We start from the raw sequence: 24,462 nt of genomic DNA on the forward strand, positions 1-24,462 counted from the left end.
GATAGGTGCGGTTTTCAACATTTAAACAAACTGTCTCCTTATGACCACAATGAGAGCCAGACTCGCGCGAATCGCCTAACTACCTACTAAAGGTACTACTTATATTTTTGGAGGATACGTACGACTAATATGTTTTGGAGGATACGTACTGCTTATATATTTTGGAGGATACGTACTACTTATGTATTTTGGAGGATACGTACTACTTATATATTTAAGAGGTTACGTACCACTTATATATTTTGGAGGAAACGTACCATGGAGTGGTTTAGTGGAACTGAAAAAACAATACATACATTGAACTTATACATTGATTTGTTTGTAAATATGAGCCTGTAAATAGAATGTTTAAGACGTAATATGACACTGTATGTGTTTGTATGTAATTTAGAAATGTGTTAAATATGTAGAAAAAAATATTTCTTTTTTTCCGTATTTTTTTATCTAAGATAAGTAACTTTGTTTGGTACATTTAACTGCATATAAAATATTATTGTTATTAATTATTTTGCCTCATTTAGTTCAGTTTAGTAAATAAAACTTAAAAATATTAGTTTTTTTATATTTGTTAATTGTGGTTTGTTGTTTCATTGTAATCATGTTCATTTCATTTTAGAGCGTGTCTTATTATTATTGTTGTTAATTATTTCATTGTATGTTTAGTTCAGTTTAGCGCGTATAAATAAATCTTAATAATTTATTTATAGATAATTGTGGTTTGTGTTTCATTGTACTCATGTCCATTTCAGTTAGGTGCTGTAAATAAAACTTATTTATTATCGTAAATTGTGGTTTGTTGTTTATTCTTCTTATATATTTGTATATTCATGGACGCAACGACGATTATTTTGAGATATGTGTACATTTTTTGATGACAGAGTTTAATTTGGAATAAGTTGGATTAACACAAACCAAAATGTTATGTCAAATGTGAAAAGAATAAACTCCTTCTCAAGGCTGCACGAACAGTTGGATTACAAATCATCACTAATGTTAGGGATCAATTCAATTCCTAGGCGGCTAAAATAAACTCAACCTTTTCGTTACACTTACAGTTGACCTTAAATCACAATTCTTTAGAAAGCACAATGGACGAGTGCTTTTGTTTTATTTTTCTCCTGATGAATCTTTATTGTAGTAAGGTCAAAGACATCATATTAGTGGTTTTTCTGTCTTCGAAACAAATGTTTGGTAGACGAAGTACAACTTTGTTTACCTTTTGCAACTTTGATGAGTAGTTATTTCACATTCAATGCTGCTATATTTGCGTTATAAGCCTCTAAACCTGGTCTTAATAAGTTATTTTAACACATTATAAAGCTAAGGTTTTCAAATTCTTCAGAGTAAAATTTGCATTCATTTCGTAGACTAAAGGTGACTTTAAAATTTTAATTTAACAATGAAAAATCAATTTAAAAGTCATGCTTTTTCTTCCTTTTTAAGTTTGAGCTTTGACAGCAATCATTTAGATGATTCATAATCGTTTAATTGTTTTGTCAACAATAGTATTCATTACAGATAAAAGGATATAAAGTATCAAAAGTGGTTTCTAAAAATACATTTGAAAAATACAACATAACAATTGTTTGCAATATGATATTATTTGTTTTTCCTTGGACTTTTGAGAAGATGTCGCTCTACGGTATTCTCATGTTTAAATAACCGACATTTATTGCATGCTTTTTTCTTACTTTTAATTAAATGAGGGAATACGTTTTCGTGAATAAAAACGGCACTTTTATGTTTGTGATTATGGCATATGTATAGGGTCATCTACTGTCTTTTCATGTTTAATATGATGTCTTTTCAGGTTTAATTTGTAATAAAATGTTCATATTTTAATTAGAAAACATTATGTCCATTTTGCAAAACATCACATTGGAGAAGATGTTCTGCGCATATTTTTTTATTTCCAAATTCTTTTCCATTTTTGCTTTAAATGAAATTTACCCTGCCTTTCAGTTGTATTGTTTTCTTCTTTTTTGTTGCTTATTTTATCAGCACGATTAATCAGCTGTTTATCTTAATTTATTACATAAGATAAATTCGTATCTATTAGGGTTCGCGTTTACAATGCGCTAACTGGTTCAGAACGAAACCGTACTGCAATGTTTTATTTATATTTATATTACGACTCTTAGTTGAAAATGTTTTTTTATTTCGTTTGTTTGTTTGTTTGTTTTTATCACGATTAAATGACCATTATATCAGGGTTATGATATTTTTGTAGTGTCTGCCTCTCAGCTTAAGATCGTGAGTTCGTACCCTACTTGGGTCATGGCCATGTTTCCTGTGTTACACCAGTTCTTGTTAATTTAGGAAGCGGACATGATAATGGTAAATAAGCTACAAGATTTCTCCATAATGTCCATAATCGACCATGAGGATGGTCGCTTGGTAGATATGTGTACATTTTTATGATGACCGAAAATCATTTTTTAATATTGTATATATGTTTACATAAATATCAGATTTATTTGTTTAAAGAGGGTAATAATTTTTGTTTTACTTCTTGTTTTTAATTTTAGTTTTAAATCAGTTGTATTCAAAACATAACTTATGTTAGTATTTAATTATAAATTCAATGTGATGTCCAAGGCAGCTCGGACGAGTTCAATCTTAGGGTAACACTAACGGCTTAACATAAAATTCCTCAGCAAATAACTTTCACTTGAAATGAAAATTGATGAGTGTTACTTTAAATTTCACCCTGGTCATTCTTTTTTGTAGTAAGTTCAACCTCATCAATTGGTGTTTGTTTTAATTAACTATGGTCAAGGAAGTTTTAATGTTGAAATCAATTGACATGTGTACAGTAATCTAAACTTTTATACCACATATTAAGCAATGTATGTTCTGCAATGCAAATCATTATTTCATATACAGGAATCTTTTCGGCTAATGTATACTGTAAACTTCAGTTGCTTATGAATCAAAAAATACATTACAGGTAATGTTTCATGAAAAAACACTTTTATTTTAGGTAAAGCATACAAACAGATAAAAGATGTATTACAGAGATTGCAAAATATGGCACATAGTCAAAATATACAAGTAAACAGTGCATACGGTATGAGTGGAGTCATTTAAGACGTTTTATTTCTTGTACTTTTTTGGTAGTCCTATGGGGCGATATTTATTCGGATCTCCTCCGTTACGTCCATGCTCATTGGCTCTTTGATCAGCTGCTCTGTCAGCGGCGCTGTCACCCTTGAAAAATCCATAAGCTTCACGAGCATCACTGAAAAGTATGCATTTTTATTTTCGTGAAATTATATATATTCACATATTACATATTGAAACGAAAATTTATGATTTCAAAAAAATTAATATCATGGCGACATATGTGTTTGTCGGAAATATTGATAAATGTTTTCAATCTTGAAATTGTTTCTCCTGACAAGTTTAAAGTGGGCATTACTTGAACGATTGTAAAAATAATTTATCTCTTTACATGAGTAAAAAAAATCCCGAAAAAATTGAGTCCGTTTCAACCTTTTGAGCAGCTGGACACATTCAACTGATCAATGCTCACACAGTGAAAAGGGTTCTTAATTATCCAATTTTGACATCGACCATGCACTAGTGTTAAGCCAAATTTTATATATTAATGACCTAAAAGCTCATATATTGTCAAAAATGAAAAACTAAAATTGTAACTAGATACGATTGTCTTACATATATTAAGCGAAGCAATAAATTGAACTGAAAATATTGCTTAAAGTTAAGGCGGCACAGCTTTTTTTCTTTGTTGCAGCGAAACAGGTTCGCATCCAGTAACCTCTAATAAACCAATTCGATTAATGTTTTTCACAATTATTGATGATCATTGAGATAAGATGATCCAAAAATGAAATAAGTATTGTAGTAAAGATCATCAATACAGTAAAACATGCTTTTATTTAGACGGTTATTTAAATACTACCCCTTTCGTCTTTAAACATTATTTAGGTATTTCTCACACCCGTCATGGACAGAAGGTGTTTCACTTTAATTATATATTTATTATGGACTAAAAAATGACAAATATTGCAAATATGGTACTTGATATTTTCAAAGGCAGGCTTATGAAAAAAAATTTCACGGTCAAAGTAATTTTGACGAGATCAATCAATAAACTTTTAAGAAAATTTAAGCATTTGAAGACAGCCTCTCATTTTGGTAAATTTTAGGGATATTTTGATTTAGCCTCTTTAAGTAACAAAATGGTCAAACAACATTACCAATACTTTATTCGGAAAACATAAATGCCTTGTACGATTTTTATGATTTAAATGGTGACTTGCACGGAATCCATGATTCAAAAGTTATCTTGCACGAAAATCATCTTTCGAAATGTGTATTGTACGAAATTCACTGTTCCAACTCAGTCGTGCATCGCTATAACATTATAATTATGTACAGTGCACAATCAGTACGATCTTATTATAAGCTGTGTTTCTCAAGTTCGTATTACACAGATAATTGTAAAAGTGAGTGTATTTTAAAGGATACATTTATAAGTGTTATAAGATTCAAGAGTACCTGATGAACTTCGCCGCATGTCTCCCACCAGTTCCATGTGTAGCGGCATCAGCATTTCCCCTTGCGTGAAAGTACTTATCAGATTTTTTCCAGTTTGCTTCTTTCATGTCACTGTAATACATAGAATCATAAAGGTATTTTTTATTTGATAACTAACTAAATCTATATTCATACTTATTATATAAGATTTTGTCTTGTCTATAGCAGATAACTTCCCGTTCTCTGAACCGATTTATGGCTGTGCCTCGACCTACTGTAATACTTGATCTATTTGCGAAATTGGTGCGTTGTCACGAAGATGGCGTTGGCGGATATAATCATATCACCGAAATGCTCCATAATGCCATGCAATTGACTTAAACGTACCATTCTTTGGCAAACGTGCCTATGAATCTGTCCAAATGCAGATGTAATGTCAAGTAAAAATAGTGAAGTTAAAGCAATATGCTCATTAGTTCACAATTTACGAACAATCTGATTAAAATCAGCTATAAAATAACACTACGTTTGTACGGTATATATGAAAAACATACAATCTGAACTTTAGTCTGATTGCAATAAAGCAGAGACAGACAATGAACTCTTTAGATTGCTTAATTGGAATTTTCATGAAATGGTATTTTTTTGACTACAGTTCAGTTTCACAATAGCAATAAGTGACGTTGAATTCACGGACAAATGTATACTAGACCCTTTGTCTTCATATTAATTGGTTCTAATTCCACCAAAGAGTAATAATGTTCTTACAATGTCTGTCCCTATTGCAGTAGATGTGACTGGAAAAACGATCAAACAAAATTTACATAAATTCAATGCTAAACTGGATTAAACTAGAACAAAACATAATAAATAAGATTTCAGTATATACTACATGTACACACAACTTAGACTGTATTAATGTAAGATAAGTAAAATTACTATAACTGAAATATTACTTGTAAGCCCTTTGCATTTTTCTCGCCCCATTTATTACACCAGAAACATAATCTTTTGCTCTTTGCCATGCTCTGCCGATGCTGCTGCTGCTGCTGCCGCCGCCGCCGCTGCTGCTGCTGCTTTCATCGTCTACTGCCAAAGCCGCCTCTAATTGCACTGCAGCAACCTTCAAAGTCACGAAAAGCAGCAATATAAAAGCCATGTCTGTCACCCTCGTTTTAATGAACATTTTTCAGCGATGATGTTGTCGTCAAGAAACCAAAATGAACTATAATGATTAATTAGTTTTTTATCGTGACATATTTATGGCAACAGTTTTACACATAACCATCAATTTAGTTATATTATTAACTACTTCGATTTCGAGTGAATATGGTAAAAACAGATATTGTTAATAAGATGAATTACAGATCTTCCTCTGATTAAATAGACAGACTTTTTGTTATATAAATGACGTAATATATTCATGTATCGATTATGACCTTAATATAAATTTAATATAAAACAATTTTTACTATTTTTAAAAAAACTCATTATTAAACTTTTCATAAAGTAATGTTTATTAAGCTTTGCTATGAATGAGTTGAATATAGCTTAGGATTAGAAAGTATATTACCTTAAGGGCAACTGAAATAATAATAAGCAAAACATGTTTAAATTGTTGACATAGGAATAATAATTGTGTCGAATATTTGATAATTTAGGCTGTAAATGCATTACACAATGGCATCATTATAAACATAGAGATCTCTTAAATATAACAATGCAATTTGTTGGAATAATTATATGATTTTAAAGTTATTATCTGTTGCACACCAACCTGTAATGTTTCGATGGGTTACACCCCTCCTTATCAAAGAGTTTGCCGTTTATTGTCTAAATCACATAAATTCTTCATTTTTCTTACAATATGTTATTTACAAATTGTTCTCCAAACACAGTGCTTTCCAAAGTTATTTTATTTGATAAATGCTTTGTATCAAACAAATATAGTTAAGCTGTTGCAATCATGTTCAAATTGTGAACTTGTTATGGTTTCCTTCCATCTATATCCTATATGATTGTAAAATTGTTATGGTTTCTATCAATATATATAATCTAAAAGATAATCTTTATGATAAATGTTTCGTATCATACAAAAAATATAGTTTTACGGTTTTGATTATCATACAATTGTAAAATACTAAATGCCTGTACCTGTTTTTCCTTCAAATGTTTATTCCCTATCGGATTGAACGCTAAATTAACTTTAACTATTTATATTTTGAAATGTCTTGCAGGTTTAATTGCCTTAGGGATATTGTATTGTACTGCACAAAATTTGTATTGTCATTCAATTTACGTTTTAAAAGTTGTCAACAGCCATAAAGTGGAAAATAAAAAAAATGCATCCTGTTATTTTGCATCATTTTGACGTAGGTACAGTGGCACAAAGGTGACGTGTGTGTGTTTTTATTTATCTCGTGCGTACGATAAACAAATACACGTAAACAAATAACAAGTAAAGATATACGTGAATACAGGTCTATAAATATTTTAGGGTATTGTAGTTTACCTATTTTCAAAGATTAATTACCATTAATAACAACAATTTAAAAAGCAATTACAAATTAAGCATATGAAAACCTAGGTAGATGTATGTTACTATAGGGGTATAACGGGACCATAAGTTATTGAATGACTCAGGTTTGAATAACTTGGTGTGAGAAGAGAAATTTTGTCTTAATACAAGACCCAAATTGCGTTTAAGGATTAAAGATTGAAACAACAAACAGAATTTCTTCATATTTTGTTTTATTTATTAATAATTAGTTACCCTATGACAAAAACATAATATCGATTAGACGCAACGTTAAACCATTCGAAACCATATCGAATAACATTGAAAACATAGGAAATATCTGTGCGTGCGTGAGCGTTTATATGTTTATATATATATGTAAATAATTTCACACATTTTATTGATACTTTGCTCTGATTTAGTAATATTGTTTGTATAGAGTTAAACAAAAATATTTTTGATCTATTTTAGAGATCAGTTGATGAGTGCTTTTCTTGTTATCTTTTGAACAACTTACATGCACAATGTTTAACCATAAAACCATATAAAAATTTATAAATCTTGTCAAACTGGCGAGCAATAAGTGAAAATATGAGATTACTTTATGGTGTGATAAAGTATGCAGACAAGAATGATAAACCGGGGCTGTTATTCTTTGTTGAGTTTGGAAAAAGAAAATCGGTAACAAAAAATACTATTACGTATTTAAAACTTAAGATCTTTTTTAACTTTGGACAAACTAAATGACATGGCTTGAATTAATTAACAAAGACCCACAAATTGCAAATTCTTCAATGGCCTTTTGTCTATTAAAAGAGGAGTACGACAAGGCTGTCAATTAACCGTACATTTTTATCTGAGAAATTGAATTTCTGTAAAAGCTATTAGACAAAACAAAATTATTAAAGGGTGTAGAATTGAAAATAGCCTCTTTGCTGACGATGCAACTTTACTATTAAATGGTATATTTGACCGCTTTGTAGCAACCATGTACATATTTGGACATTTTTCTATTTCCGCTCTTAAAACTTAATTACAAAAAATGTAGTTCTCAGAATAGACTCACTAAATAACTTATATGATCTAATTTACTGTAGAAAAAAAATGTACATTCGAATGTTCAACAACATTATGCATAACATTCCATTCTAAATGTGATTTTATAATTAAATTGGATTTTGAGAATAAATCAATCAATCTAAAGTAGATAAAAATAGATGCAGAGCAACAAATGGTAATTTTTTCGCCTTAAAGTTCTAAGTGATAAAATTATGAAAACAATTACACAACACTGTTTTGAATCTATTCGGCACTCAAAAAGGGACAAAGTTATTACTATACAAAACTTTGAATATGGATGATCGGATTGATTGGATATAAAATACTTGCCAATTTTTATTAACTCAATTAAATCGAGCTAGGTCAAAATGTTATTTGATAAAAAATAACCAGGGATTGTGAAATAAATAAAAACAGAGGATTTACAAAAAAATAGATGAAATCGATTTATTTTAAAGTAATCTAAACACAAATGAATATACAGAAATTGAAATTAAAAAATGACTACGGTCATGGAGTAAAAAAAATAATAAAAATTCACAAAATCTATTATACCAAATTATTTAGCAAAATTTACAATTAAAAATTATGAATCTTTATATATTTTTTTTCAAAAATGGAAACTTAATGTAGAAATATCAATCACATTTAAGATTAAAGCTATTTTTTACACTAAAATAAAACAATTTAAAACTTTCGACCACCTGAAAAATTATTTTAACATTCCTTATACATAGATATTTAAATTTTACAAACTAACTTTATCAATACCCAAAGAATGAAAACATGAACTATAATACACTGACCAAACTTTAACGCCTGTAGAAATAAGCACTTTTAGTATCACAGAAAAAAAGAAATCGTCTCGTCCAATGTCAGTAAAAAGCTAACACAGATTCAAGAGCAAATGAGACTGTGTAAAAGTACAAAGACAACATTGCAAATAAATGGGAAAAAATGAATTTCCCCAAACAGAATTTCAATGGCAAAGTATCTACGAAAACGTTTGCAACACTTCAAAGATAATATTTTACGAAAGTTTCAACTTAATTTTTACACAGGGACATTGCAAAAACACGTTTCTCCTTCAATGTAAATTTACCAAGTAAAGTCTTTGTGGTTGTTGCTGTATGGATATTGAAAGTATAAAACAAACTCCAGACATAAGTATTTTTAAAAGGAAGCAGTTAAACAGTTTAAAAATTGAAAGATTTGTTGATTACAGAATGATATATAAGAAAACTTTGAAAATTGCTGCATAAATTCTAATAGATTTTTTTCTAATTAAATTTGCATTATCTAAAATAATATCTGCATATAGAAAGCCTACTAAAGCAGATTAATTACCCTTTTTCCTGTGTATTTTATAATATATATTTGAGCTTCTTTACTTTATTTAATGTCTTTAATCATCTACTTTGCCTATTTATAATCCACAACAGAAAGTTTTTACAAACATACAATGTTACATATTATCTACGTAAATGCTAAAGTTGATATATTTGTAAGTGGTTCCAAAAGATAAATTAAATAAATAAAACAGAAAAGTAATGATGAAAATATAAATTAAATATTCTCTGGTTGTACATGTATGTTTTTCATCTCTCTACGACCTCTTTATTTGCTGTACGCCTTAAGAAAATATTAAGAACTTTTTGAAGTTAAGAACTTACCAGCTGGAACAGAAAATGATTAGCCTTGGCCACCAGTAAAGGTCGACTAGGCTGTATACCGTTGAATTCACATTTTAAAGCTCCCAGAATTGATAATGGACAGTTTTATAAATAAAGGCTGGACAAGTCCATTTAAGAATTTTAGCATGTTTAGGGTTAAAACGTTTAAGTGCTGGTGACAATAATAACAGCCTTAGCCTACTGAATACTTCTCTATACTGGTGGTGTCTTCATTTTGGTATTTTCATATGGACGTCTCTGGATATTACAATAGACTAATGAATATTCAAAACGGGATAATCAATTACAAAAATAAAGCAATTTTAAGAGTTAAAGGTGTGAACTCGAAGTTTATTTGAGGTTTTATTGACCAGAGTCAGAAATTATAAGTACTGAAATACACTCAAAGTCATTATATTATTATTTCAATTGACTATTTCTCAAATTGACTATTGTGTCCTGATATTTTCCTTTTCCTCTTAATGAAATTTAGCCTGCCTTTCAGTTGTGTTGTTTTCTGTGGTTATTGTGGTCTTTCTTTCTTTCTTTCTTTTTCTTGCTCGTTTTATCAACACAATTAATTGGCCGTTTATTTTAGATAAATCATTTACTATTTAAGTACGTGTTACAATGCTTTTGCTGGTGATGTGAGGAAGCCATCCAGCTGGCTTACGGAAGGTCGGTGGTTCTACCCAGGTGCCCGCTCGTGCCTGAAATAATGCCCGGAGGGGCACCTGGGGTCTTCCTCCACCAATAAAGCTGGAAAAAAAATAGACGAAAAATCTCGGCGGGACGCTCTAGGATGTCCCGACTTGAGTGTACGGTCGCCCATATGGGCTTTTCGGCGGCGACCTTAAAAAAACGCATCAAAAAAAACTTTTGCTGGTACAGCCGAAATGAAACCGTGCTGCAATGTTTAATTTATACGCATCCTCTAAATATCGTAACCTCTGAATTTCGAGTACCGGACAATTTCCTATGGCTACTTATGCTAAACATGCATAAACAATCCTCTGAAAACCGGACAGCAACTTAAGTGTAAACTTTTTGAGCACTTTAATCTGGACTTTGATATACTCCCAACAGGTGACATGTTTAATAACCAGTTAATGATCATCTGTTTTTTAAATCAATGCAGGTGTGAAAACACTTGTCAGTGTGTTTATTTCTAATTGACAATTAAATTATAGCTCTTTCATCATAATTGTGTCTTGCCCTGTTTAGGTATAATTTTCCACAATGTTTTAATTAGTTCAGTTTTTTTATATAATTTAAAAATGTAAAAAAAATGCAAATCATTTGTTAAATGATTCCTGTTTCGCTTAATTTTTTTTATCTTGAAGCCATTTGGTTATTAACTTTATGCAAAAATAATAACAATTTATTCCATTCCATTATTTATATATTTCAAAAGCTAATTAAAAAGTTGTATTTCAGACAATATGACAATTTGTTTTAATTTCTAATTTTCTGAATTATATTTATGAATTTACATAAGACATTTATTTAAATATGACTTATACAATAGGGTAGAAATATAAATACAAAATGATTTAAACAAAGTTATTATTCAAACACATTTTAAATGTTGCAAAAAACCTCCCTCTGAAAACCAGACTTTTGGTAAAGTCCGTACAGAGTTTTTACTGGATTCATTTTACGGACCCTTAGATGGGAAATGTGAGTTAATCATTTTTGTTTTTTGGTCACGATTTAATGACCAATTTTTTCCAAGTGTTATGATATTCTTGTGGTTTAAGTGTCTGCCTCTTAGCTAAAGATCGTGAGTTCGTACCCTACTTCGGTCATGACCATGTCTCCTCGTATAACAGCAGTACTGGTTAATTGCAGGGAGCGGACATGATAATGCCGGCTCGCCACGGCGAGCCGGTATTACGGTAGGATTTTACTGAGAAACAACCTAAAACTCCGAAGCTATCCAAAAATTTAATCGAAGCTTGGCTTCCAGCTTTCTACAAAATTTATCTATCAGGGCTAGGATCCAAAATTATTTAGCCAATCAAATTTAATCTTACATAGCGTCAAAAAACCTTCAATTTTCACGCCATTTTTAAAAATCAGCAAGTATTGTTTTGAGCGCAAAGATATAATGATGATTAAAATGTTTGTCTTTATGAATTCTTTTCAATAAATCATATTTACACTGACTTCTGATTTAGCGATTTCACCTGTTTTCTCTGTAGTAAGTTTTCGTTTGGTTAATTAACATAAGTGTACATCTGGTTCTGTGCATTTTTTATTTTTTTCCTTTCTACCGGTCATTTTATTCTTTCCGGTATTTAGTGTATGTATTTACTGGCCGGGATCCGGGACGCCCGGGATCCGGGATCGTATGAGATATGGAGGAAAAACCTAATGAACTATATTTGTGTTGATTGTTGTCGTAATGAAAGGCCATTAAACGATAATTTTTTTATTGTATATAATGAACGTTAAATTAATTTAACTTAGAATATAGATATATTTAGAGCTATTTATTAACAAACTTAAAATGCGGAAATCACAATACTTATAATTATATGCCTAATTAATTGGAAAAATCAAAGACTATTTTCTTGAATTGGTCAAATCCCGGGATCGCTATATGTTTAAAACGATCCCAGCTTTTCTGAAAACTATATACTTGAACTGGCCAATCCGTGAGATCTATTTACATTTTAATACGATCCCGGCTTTTCTGAAAACTATATTCTTGAACTGGTCAATTCCCGGGATCCCTATATGTTTTAATAGGATCCCGGCTTATCTGAAAAACATCTTCTTAGACTGGTCAATTTCCGGGATCCCTATATTTTTTAATAGGATCCCGGCTTTTCTGGCTGAATTGATTGACAACTTGTGTTTACTTTAGGACTTGTGCATCTCATTCCAATACTAAATAACATACATGTATTACAACTTAATTTTGTATAAAGAGACATCTTTATGAAATCTACCTATCTAACATTTTGTGGTCAAGGTCAACAGGCCATATAGTAAATGTGCATAGACATAGGTTCTTCATTCTATCTGTTTACATGCACCTTCATATATACTCATACTCATCTTGGTTAAACTGAGAGAACTTTATATGTCACTTTCAGTCAATGAGTTTAAGATTTTGAATTTACTGGCCCGAATTCCAGTTTTGAATTTATTCTACTAAATAATTAACAAAATTTTCTTAAATTTACACTGGCCTGAACTTATATACACTGGCCATCGGGCACCGAGCCAGTGTTGACTTCACTTTTATTTTGATGTTCGCTGAAGTCTCTTCAGCTAACAGAACTGTCATTTTTACATTTAAACACACCCCTTGAAAAAAATTACGAAGCGAGTCGCTACTAGCTTTTTTAAAAGCTAACCTTGTGGTAAAATAAGCTACAAGATTTCACCATTATGTTTATGATCGAGCATATGTTAGGACGTTCGTTTGGTAGGTATGTGTATATCTTTATGATGACCGAAGATCGGTATATTTTCAACATGTTTTTAATATTGTATATATGTTAACCAAGATGTCAAATTAAATTGTTTATAGTTTATAGTACGTTATACGTTGTGTAGTTATAGAATCAATATAATGTCCAAGACAGCTCGAACAAGCATAATCATAGATTACTTTAGATTTTCCCTTGATGATTCTTTCATGTAGTAAGGTCGACCTCATCATATTTGGTGTTTTTATTAACTAAGGTCATAGAGAAAGTTTATGTGAACTATAAACTTCTGTTGCATTTGAATTTAAGGATATATTACAAGTAACGTTTCATGAAAAAAAACGCTTTTATTGTAGGTAGAGCATATAGACAGAGAATAGATGTAATACAGAGTTTGCAAAATATGGCGCACAGTCAAAATATACAAGTAAGCAGTTTATATATTGTGAGTGGAAAGTTACAACGTCTTTTTAGATGTTTTATTTCTTGTACTTTTTTGGCAGTCCTTTGGGGCGATATTTATTCGGATCTCCTCCGTTACGTCCATGCTCATTGGCTTTTTGATCAGCTGCTCTGTCCGCGGAGCTGTCACCCTTCAAAAATCCGTAAGCTTCACGAGCATCACTGAAAATTATGAATTTTAATTTTCGTGAAAGTATATAAACATTCACATATCACATATTCATGCGACAAAATATGATTTGAAAAAATTAATATCATAACCATTTACATATGTTTTTGTCGGAAATATTGATAAATGATTTCAATCGTTGCTTCTCCTGACAAGTTTAAAGTAGACATTATATAAGTAAAACGATTGTAAAAACAACTTAATACCATAGCTTAAACATAATTTAAAAAAAAAATCCAAAAGGTCGAGTCATTTGAATTTTCACACTGAGAAAACACCATGATTTGAAAGTTAATTTATTGTTACAAATGAAAAGCTAAAATTGTATGATATATTATTGTCTTAATTTGGAGAAATAGAATAAACTGCATACATTACGAAAAAATACTTATAGTTTAGATATCTTGTCTTCATAACCTCTGATCCCCTTTCAAAATTCCATTTTATTTAGTTCTCGTTTGGGGCACACGCATTTATTTTACTTTGGGACCATATGCCGCTTTTCATGGAATGGCACTTAGGTGTCACATTGAAGTTTCCATGATAACCGCCATATGAACACATCTGCAGATGTTTCAAAATTCTAAATTGTGCCGGTTCAAGTTAAATGTTGAATTCTGCTTAAGAGGGGCTGTGGAGGTAGTTTGCACTTGACAGAACCGTCCATCGACAGGCTCAATCGAACCGAGCCTGCATCATTTTCAATTTTGCCGTGCGCTTACTTTAGAGACTCTTATTTTCTCTAGTTTATCATTTTTTGCAACGAAACGTTGGTTCTCATCCAGTACAGGACTTTCTAATAAACCAATTCGATTAAATGGTGATCGAAGGAAAGGACTAAATTTGTAATTTTACTTCAATAACCGATGTCTATCCCTTTAAGACAATTATGTTAGAAATGATCAGCAATACAGTTAAACAGGTCTGTATCTAAACGTCTATTAAAAACTTTTGTACATACTATATTATAAAAAATTTACAAAGTTTTGATCCAAACACATACACTAGAAATTTATCATTCAAAATGTGTGGTGCACGAAATTACTGCTCAAAATATGTTGTTCATCATATTAGCATATTGAGCAATGAGTACGATCTTATAGGGTCTTTTTTAAGTTCGTTTTATATAGATAAGAAGTAAGAATGTTTTAGAAGAATCATAAGTATAAAATTTTATACCTGATGACCCTTGCTGCATGTCTCCCGCCAGTTCCATACTTAGCTGCATCTGCATTTCCCCTTGCGTGGAAGTATTTGTCCGAATTTTTCCAATTGGCTTCTCTCATATCACTGAAAAAAAGGTCAAAAATGCATTTAAAATTCAAAATGGGTCCAACACTCACCAGAGTGCCATACATACGGCTTTGACTGATGCAGTTTCCGCTGTTTTCTTTTTAACTTTATCAAATATGCATAGCACAATATTTTTCCACACATATAAACATTTTTAAAAATAACTCTAGCTATAATCACCTGTTTTAAGTATAGTGTATATAGCTTTGTGAGGTCGTTAAACTGAAGAAAGATGATTCAGGCGCTGAATCCGGACATTAACAACAAGAAAATAATGTCTAAAGTCAAGCAAACTGACTTGTATCTTTATTTGTTTGGTCTTAGTCCTAAGCTGCAATGATAAGAAAAGGTAAATGAAAAGAAACGAAAAGCATACCTGATAAAGAAAGTCATTCATTTAAAATATATAAATTGTTTTACTATATCATTTTTTTGGCGTATTTCGTTAATTATCGGAACCGTTCAGTATTTCTGGGCACTGTCTAGTATACATAAAGGTAACCACGTATGCCTAAAAACAGTACCCGGGACAACAATAACCCCAACAGCGTAATTATGTTACATGTAGTGACTTTATCATAACCTATAGGTAAATGTATCTGTGACTCTGGCAAGTTGAGGGACACCAAAAAGTGCTAAACGACTGTAAAGTCGTCAGTCTTGCGTTCCCGAACAAAAAGTATGACGCATTCTCTCCGAAATCGTATGATATCTAGTTTTGACTTGTCAGACCCCGGTAAATTAACATATTTCACATTGCGACTGAATGTGTCATCAACAATAAATAGTACAAATCTAAATTCACTTTATGCAAATGTAAGAACAAATGTATGATGACCTAGAGAAATCTAAAGTATTTCTTAAGTGAAACGTAAGTCTCCATTATCACCGTTTATATCTGTAACGTAGGAATGTAATAATAACGCAGGAATCGTACAAAATTAACGCCGAATTGGTGTAAATAGCGGTCGAAACGAGTTTACACGGTTAGTAAACGGACGAAACATTTTCATAATAAATCAAATAAAACAAAAGAATAAGCGCATATGGCTGCTATGACAAATATTTCCAGAAATATGTTTTATTTTTAGAGATCGTTCGTGAGACATTTGCGATATACCTTGGTCATTTGCCAAACTACATATTGTACTATGTTCATATAATAGTAAAAAGTTGATATTGTTTGTGAGATAACCAGCGTTGCTTTGGTTAAGCATTCATAAAATCGGCGTTACCTCGTAAAAATTGTCTAAGTCACACTAGTTGTTTGGTAATGTGTCAGGTATACCGAATTTCAAAACAATAATTTAATACTAGTATATGTGTAATTGTATTAACCTATATTGACAAAACACAAAACATCGCCTAAATACGATAACCTGGTCGTCATTATCTTAAAAACCAAACACTTTCATTGAAATATTTTAATGAGATTAAAAATATGATGTCTTAACAACGGCTATCGTATGCGCTTTTTCAATTTTATTTACTTTGAAATATATTGGTTCATTTACTTACTGTGGTGCTCGTTTTGACCATGGGAATAACCATGGAATTGACCATGGGATTGCAAAATTCTGCGTTAATTCTGTACAATTCCTGCATTATTTTCACATGTATTCATTGCAGGATGTACCTGGTGATTATACACTTGCATAGTCTCTGGACTACTATGAAACAAAATATATTTGAATTAAATTGTAAGCTGCATATTGCAATGACAAGATTTAAAAAATTAAATCTACACACCTCAGATCGTAACAGTGTTAGGTAAATAAATAAATGTACGAATGAAATATTACTTGTAAGCCTTGCGCATAGCTTTCGCTCCGTTCTTCACTCCTGAAACGTAATCTTTTGCTTTTTGCCATGTGCTCCTCCTGCTACTGCTGCTGCTGCTGCTGCTACGACTGCCTCCTCCCCACCATCCTTCTGACTCCTTGACAGCAACTAACAAAATCACAAGAAGCAGCAAAACACTTTGAATGCCAATCACCCTCATTCTACTCAACGTTGTATCCAGAGACGATATTGATGCCAAGATACAACAATGAACTATGGCAATTATTCAGTTAATTTTCGGTTTTATAAGCATAATCGATGACTAACGAAACACTTTGAAATGACCGAAATGATAAGTTAGCATTTTCAATATGCCCAATCGAATATGTTTTTCTTATCTTCCTGGCTTGAATAATGTTATTGTGTATTTTAACTTCCTGATACAAAAAATGTTGTTCAGAATCTCATTTGTCAGATTTATAAATGTGAAAGTAAAATGACAGAATGTAACCAAACAGAAGGCAAACTAATACAGATGTAAACAACAGTGTGGGATAATCACGCGTCTGGTCATCGAACTTTGACCGTATATTGACAACATGCTTTTGGGACAAATATATCACAGAGTCAGCGTTAAATTGTAACAAGGTTAAAAAGCAGACAATGTACGCCATATATAAATATGATTTCATTCAACAATATATCGATCTTCTAAAGAGTTTTTCTGATAAATATTTTTGAATCCGTTTTTATGATTTCTGTGCCGTGTGAAAGCCACTCCAATTTGGCACTGTTATCTTTACAATATTGGAATATACTGAAAATTGGTGAATATATATTAATTGAACTTATTTAATGTTGTTCTTTTTTAGTTTCCGAAAACGGCACTCATTGTCCATAGAGTAGAAATTGTTTGTCTGTCATCAGAAAAGTTATGGTGATCCAATTCATAATTTACATTTTGATACTATGATAATACTCGTATTAGGAGAAATTATTTCACATTCAATACTGGTAGCTCTAAACGGAGCTACTCATGAGTCATGACACATCAGTTAATTTATTACTTTATTACTGCTTAAAAAGGATTTTTTTTTTCAAAGTCGGTGTATATTCTATAACCAAATATACATGTACACAACAATCATTAGGATAATATAACCAAAAAGCCACAGAATCTATAAAAGCGGCAAGTACAGACCATTATAATCTGGCACATCCGTTTTCTGATCATGGTCTGCACTGTACACTATTCAGTAAGTACATTTTTTTAATTTTCTCAAAAAATAGACAGCGGTTATGTCCGGATGGAAAAGTCCATTTAAGATATATAACGTTACAAGGGTTAATATTGCTAGGCTGTTTGTTGTCAAGCTGAATCATTACAGATCAAGTAATAATTGACACTTCGATGGGATACTTTAGTAGTTTTTAAAAGTACATTTGAAAAACACTACAAAAATAATTGCTTGCGATATAATTTTTGTGAGTGTGTTTCCTTGTACTTTTAAGTAGCTATCACACCACCAACAATGTTTATTCAGTCTTCTCATGATTTACTGCGGTGTTTTCCCCATGCCTTTTAAAATTACTTGATGAGAAAAGGCACTTGAAAATGTTTACGCATATAAAAACTGTCATGCAATGAATGAATGAATGAATGAATGAATGAATGAATGAATAAATGAATGAATGAATGAATGAATGAATGAATGAATAATGAATGAATGAATATAATTAAGAAATGATATCCGTCTGAGCGGTGTTTATCGGTTTTTCACAATGTTATAAATGTATGCTACGTGATGAAGAAGTTCTGTTGGTATGGCTACTGCGTAGTGATATTTTTCTTTCAATATTTTACTAAACTAAGAAATTTGTTAAAACCGCAACAAATGATTATCGAGAGTAGCATACTAGACGCACCACGCACTTATACACATGGGAAATGAATACAGTGAGGTTTATTTTGATAGCAGGTGGCGCTATGACGACTTCTCTCCTGAAACGGTGTCACAGGTAAAATGTTATCACATGCCATTCGGAAAAGCTGGTATCCGGGATCCTTTTAAATGCATAGTAAATTCGTGAATGTCATTGGTTACTTCTAGCTCCTGTCTAGTACTGTTTCAGCTGTGTTATGTTATACGTGTAAATAAGAGTGAAAAGGGGGACAAAATATAATTACAGTTTTTGTACAGTAAACTACTGTTTGTGTCTGTGTGTGTATTTGAATTTATTCATACTTGCTACCGGTTGCATATACTTGTGAGTACTCCAAAGAAATATAAGTATACTGTTCCAAATGTTTATACCATGATATGTGTTTTTAATATAATTCGTTTTATGTGTTGTCCATATTACAATATCTTTTCGTGAGTTAGATTTTTAATTGTATATTTTGTTGTCTGTTATATCAACACCAAGGGCCAATAAATATCGCGCAAGGGATTGTGGGCATAAACGGGAAAAGTTTCTATTTGATTTTCCTTCTTAGATATAGATCGACAAATTGATTTCACATGTCAAACATATGTATATTGGTTAAGTTCTTATTATCAAGGTTGTTATCAATAAACGGGTATTTATAAAATCACAACAAATGCCATTCATAGAACAAATGATCCATATCCCTCATGATTTATTACGATACTGTGCGTTCCACATTGATTATAGAATTTTATCATAAAGAGGGTGTATAGCTAAATTATATAGAGATCCCAGGAATTGACCACTACCATATCGCTTTCTAAATCAAAGCACAGAAGACGCTGAATTTGTTTGGGTACCATAATGTCAGAAAGGTGAAGGTTGTGCGATTATAAACCAATTTGTTTTTGTATAGTGCCACCAATGCTTTCCATTGTTTTAACTGTAGTAAATTGGCTATAAGACTAATTACAACACAGATAGTCAATTCAATGTTTACTTGACTTTTAAAAAAATAAGTTGTCTCAACTGGGATTTGAACTCGAGACCTCTTAATTCATAAGCGAGCGTGCAAACCCCTCGGCCACGGAGAAATTATAAGTAAACGACCTGAAGAAAACCATATTATTCTAAATTAGGGTTTGTAACTCTTATTAATTCGACGCTAAACACAGATGTAAATAATCATGGAGCTTACTTTAAGCATGTATATCTTTAAAGAATGAAACAATATTAGAAATCTTCGACCATTCGGGAACTACTTTGCTTGTAAATTAATGCGCCTGTCATTTGACAATCTTTACGCATTGATCTCCCCTGAATTTTTCGGCGTTAGTGTACATATAAAGGGAAGTGACCGCTTCAAAAAAGTGGACTACTTAAGGCATTTACAATTAACAGCATTAGGCTCTGAAATTTTGCTACCATTATTTGTTTGGGTCGTCAGACCAAACAAATATAAACCGTGATCGTGTTAAATACACAGAGTCCCCGGGAACTGGTCATAGACGTCAAAGGGAATCTTTTGTCAATTATGTTAATTTTTTCTTATAACATTGTCTAAAATTGATAATACTTAAATACACGAACATAAACTTAAGCTAAGTTGTGTGTTAACAAAAACTTTGATTTTTCTATTGAGGCACCGATCAGTAATAAATAAACATTGTGATTTTTACTTTTGATGCATGTTAATATATAGCTATAAACATATTTCAGTACTTCTAGTTTAAATCAATATACTGGTCATTACATACGGCATAATCCAAAGAATTTGTCGGTGTTTTTTTTGCCTTTAATTACAAGTATCAACATAAGTAAAGTTTTATACATATCCCTATATTTCTAATACGATCCCGGATTCCGAGACCCCCCCCCCCACACACACACACACAGAGCACCTTCATCTCCTTTTCTCCTTTTAGAAGAATATCCTCTAGGGATTGCCGTTGTTATTCATGAACAATATATGCCAAATAATCCCGGGTACCCTCCACTAAATTTGCAGGGAATCTAAAAGTAACCGCAAAGATATCTATAAAAATATAACTTAAATCGAGTGATATTCTCTTTGACGATATATATAAAGTCACGTGGGTTGGTTAGAAGAGGTGTTAAAATTTAATTGAAATACATTTTTGTTAGTCATTGAAGTAATAATGTATATAGAACTTTCAAAAACAGTTATTATTCAGAGCGGGCGCTATGATGCAGTGGTAACAATATCTGTCTACCAATCAAGGGGTCGTGAGTTCGATTCTAGCTACTCAACTACATGACTACAAAACTGACAAAACCAGAATATAAAACTCTAGAGACTTAACTAATATAGCACAAAAACAGAGACTTACTGGTTTAAAACAAACAGATACAGACTAAACTGACCAGAATTCAATTCTAAAGTCTTAACGGAAAGAGGAAAAGAGCCATAACAGAACAGGCAACAAAAGACAAAAGGGACGTGACCCAGCAGATAACAACAAATACTAAACGGGAGCATTCTACAATACACTGAGAGGAACAGACGATAAGACACGGAACAGACAAAGGACATTTAAAGACACAAGGACATCGACGAACGATACAGACAAGAGAAGACTCAACGAAACCGGAAAGGAGGACCGATAACAGAAGATGTATGGAATATGTAAAGAAAGACTTAACGGAACATTCGAAAACAAAGATGTAACGGAGCAGAGGACACTTTATAAGCAGGGACATCAAGAAGGAAAGAACAAACAACAAGACGCGCAACACAAAACAAGAAGATACGTGATACAAATCACAACATAACAAACGAAACAGACAAGAAAAAATCTTAGTGATCATAGACAGAAAACGAAGACTAACAACAGAATAATTAACGGTCTACAGGACACTGAATAACACAGATTTTGGAAAACACAAAACAATGCATGCCTTCAAACCAACATGTTGGAAGTTCGATACTCATCTACTATACTATTACGGATAAAAAAGATATTACGAACAGATAGTAAGACACATAAACAGGAAAAGGCCCAACTATATAAGAGTGATTAAGACACATGTACAGAAAAAGAGTATCAACAACAGAAGAACTGACGGATAGATAACACAGTAAAAGACAACAGAACAGTAAATCAGACAACAAAATGACAGACACGTCCGAAACATTAAAATAGATCAAAGACAAGAAGTTTATTTGGACAGCAAACTAACAAATTAATCGGGAAAATACATATGAAAATGAAAATAACCAATAAGAACGAAATCAACAAAATATATAACCAAAGACTAATTCAAATAGCTTAAAATTAATTCAAGCTCTTTATGTAATATTGGTGGATTACTTCCACTCATCATTCCTTTGTACTTCATAAATTCAAAGCTCTACTTGTATTCAGTGCTCCGGTGAATTAAAATTACACAAAATTAACACACACATATAAACCAAAGGAACACCTTTTAAAACCAGCTCACATAAAAACGATCTTTTGAACGTCAAATTTCCAAATGTCTGAACATTACTTACAGATTAGGCCCTACGCAAGTTACGGAAATGACAAATGTTAAATCAGTATTACATATTTCACAAATTTAGTCTAATATTTGCAAAAAAGGTGTTAAGGTATATTTGTTTTTATTCCTGACCACCAAAAAATAAAGGAATGTGGCGTAAGCATCTTTCAATATGTATCCATGGCAACAGAGTGCATACTATATGAGGAATATCGAGTTCTTTCAATAGTCGCTTTTTATTTAAGCTTACGTGCAGATTTTTCCCACGAAATGATATGATATGACGCTATTAAGCACTTGTAAAAGTATTGCTGCATTGCATTCTATAAAATAAAGACAAGGCAAGCAAGTCAGTCAGGCAAATTATAAAATAAACATACTCAGACGAAATTTAAAACTTATAATCGTGGAAAACGTTTGGGATTCATCGTTTCCAGTGTTTTCAAAAGGTAAAGGCTGCCATTCATATAGCAGTACTTGACTGTGTATCAAAATTCTGTAAATCTATACATGTATCTATATTTTCAGTTAACATATTTTTATTGAATACTTTTCAGTGTCTAGTGTTGCGTGGAGAGGAAGGAAACTGTCACCACAGCTCAAGAAAAAAAGCAAATATGCAAATCCTTTACTCGATGTGCACCCAATATGATGATCAATAAGTTCATCAGCGGATCTGAAATCGTCTTCTAAATTGTACATTCTACATTTTGCATTGGATATATTGCTTGGCAAATTTAGATTAAAACATATTCATATATACAAACAAAATGCCGAAGTTTTTTGTACTTCTAACTGAAATAAAAAAGCAGTGTTTTTGTTATTTTATTATTATTTTTTTGTTCTTTTTGTTTGTTTGTTTTGTGTGTTTTTTTTCAAAACTGTTCACTTGATGTCGATGCTATTTTTTTCAAGGAAATGACTTTCCGTGAATTACACAGGGAAATATTGACGAACTGCAAAGTCACAATGTAAACTAAAATAAAAGTAATATAACACATGCACAGGGTTAATACAATTCAGATATTGTGTATCAAATGTCATGGCGTATTACTTTTTGGAACTTTATTTATAAATAACAACTGTTGTGATTTAAAAATCACGCGAAACAAACTTTTTTTCCTGATTTGGACGTTCTTATTGGATTACGTGTTGCTCAATTTTACCATTTAGATACTTATGTCATCCTAAATTTAACCTGTTCCTGATCATTATGGCGAGCGCTTCGGACATGTCGGAAGCTTAAATCTCAATTAATAAATACAAAACGTGGAAAATGTGGAAAAAAATGAAATAGAATTAAATTAAAAAGAATAACACGCACACACTGAATACGTTTTTATTTCATTGTGCTGGACAATAAGTTGTTATAAAAGAAGGAGTAAGCAATAAAGTCACTTGGTTTGTATGTTAATGGGTTTATGTGTCTATTTATCCAGATACAAATAACTTATTAACAATATTTTAAGGAAGACTTTAAAAATTGATTTGTATTACAAAGATATATGCTATATATATGCTACACTGAAAAACCGTGCAAAATATCAAATATCAATATCAAATTTATCACCCTGTCTCGCCATGTTTTCAAGCAACTGATCTGATGTTAAAATATATTAACTGAACTGTTACCCCACTCGGTAATTGAAATGCGCGCGCCTGCAGGGAACCTCGCTTATTCTCTCTCCCGCAAATGTCAGACGATGTCGAGTGCCAAATTCAATTCAACATGACATATGAAATTAACATTAATAAATGGTAAAGAACAAGTCCAGTACATGTAATTTTCAATACTTTGTCTTTGCATTTTTAGGTTATCCGCAACGGAATTAGATAATGAACAATTCCAGAACATCAACCTTAAAAAGAAAAAAACAAAGATTTTAAGAAAAGTAAAAATATTTTACAATTGAACTAATAATTAACATGTTACATGCAATGAATGACTGATTTTGCAGTATTTATCACCATATTGATATATTGCGTGATAAACGCAGTATTTTTCTTATTCATATTTTTACTTTTATTTGTTTATTCACGTAAATTATTTCCTTTGCTCTCTGAAAATATTTCACCTTTAAATATATGTTCAAAAATTTTACGAAAATCAGCATGAATCTGGTAAATGCG

General features: G+C 31.5%; 2 protein-coding genes across 3 annotated transcripts; both read right to left on the reverse strand.

Moving 5' to 3' along the window:
- Positions 1-2,953: 2,953 nt before the first annotated feature.
- LOC132759131 (serum amyloid A-5 protein-like) lies at positions 2,954-6,789 on the reverse strand. 2 transcript variants are annotated; one of them, XM_060750852.1, is made up of 4 exons: positions 6,658-6,789; positions 5,460-5,728; positions 4,525-4,635; positions 2,954-3,241 (listed from the first exon to the last, which is right to left on the reverse strand). In XM_060750852.1, the coding sequence occupies exons 2-4, from the start codon at positions 5,687-5,689 to the stop codon at positions 3,097-3,099; spliced, it is 486 nt and encodes a 161-aa protein (XP_060606835.1). In that variant the 5' UTR covers positions 5,690-5,728; positions 6,658-6,789; the 3' UTR covers positions 2,954-3,096. The 2 variants fall into 2 exon arrangements, with proteins under 2 accessions (XP_060606835.1, XP_060606836.1); XM_060750853.1 differs by lacking the exon at positions 6,658-6,789 and adding an exon at positions 6,281-6,500.
- Positions 6,790-13,531: 6,742 nt separating this feature from the next.
- Positions 13,532-17,257, reverse strand: LOC132759132 (serum amyloid A-3 protein-like). Its single transcript, XM_060750854.1, has 3 exons — positions 16,923-17,257; positions 15,007-15,117; positions 13,532-13,820 (listed from the first exon to the last, which is right to left on the reverse strand). Exons 1-3 carry the CDS (start codon positions 17,120-17,122, stop codon positions 13,676-13,678), a joined length of 456 nt encoding a protein of 151 aa, XP_060606837.1. The 5' UTR covers positions 17,123-17,257; the 3' UTR covers positions 13,532-13,675.
- Positions 17,258-24,462: the final 7,205 nt, after the last annotated feature.

This window comes from Ruditapes philippinarum, unplaced genomic scaffold (genome assembly GCF_026571515.1).
Source record: "Ruditapes philippinarum isolate M1 unplaced genomic scaffold, ASM2657151v2 ctg2686_1_1_1_1, whole genome shotgun sequence".
In the NCBI taxonomy this organism is placed as follows: Eukaryota; Metazoa; Mollusca; class Bivalvia; order Venerida; family Veneridae; genus Ruditapes; species Ruditapes philippinarum.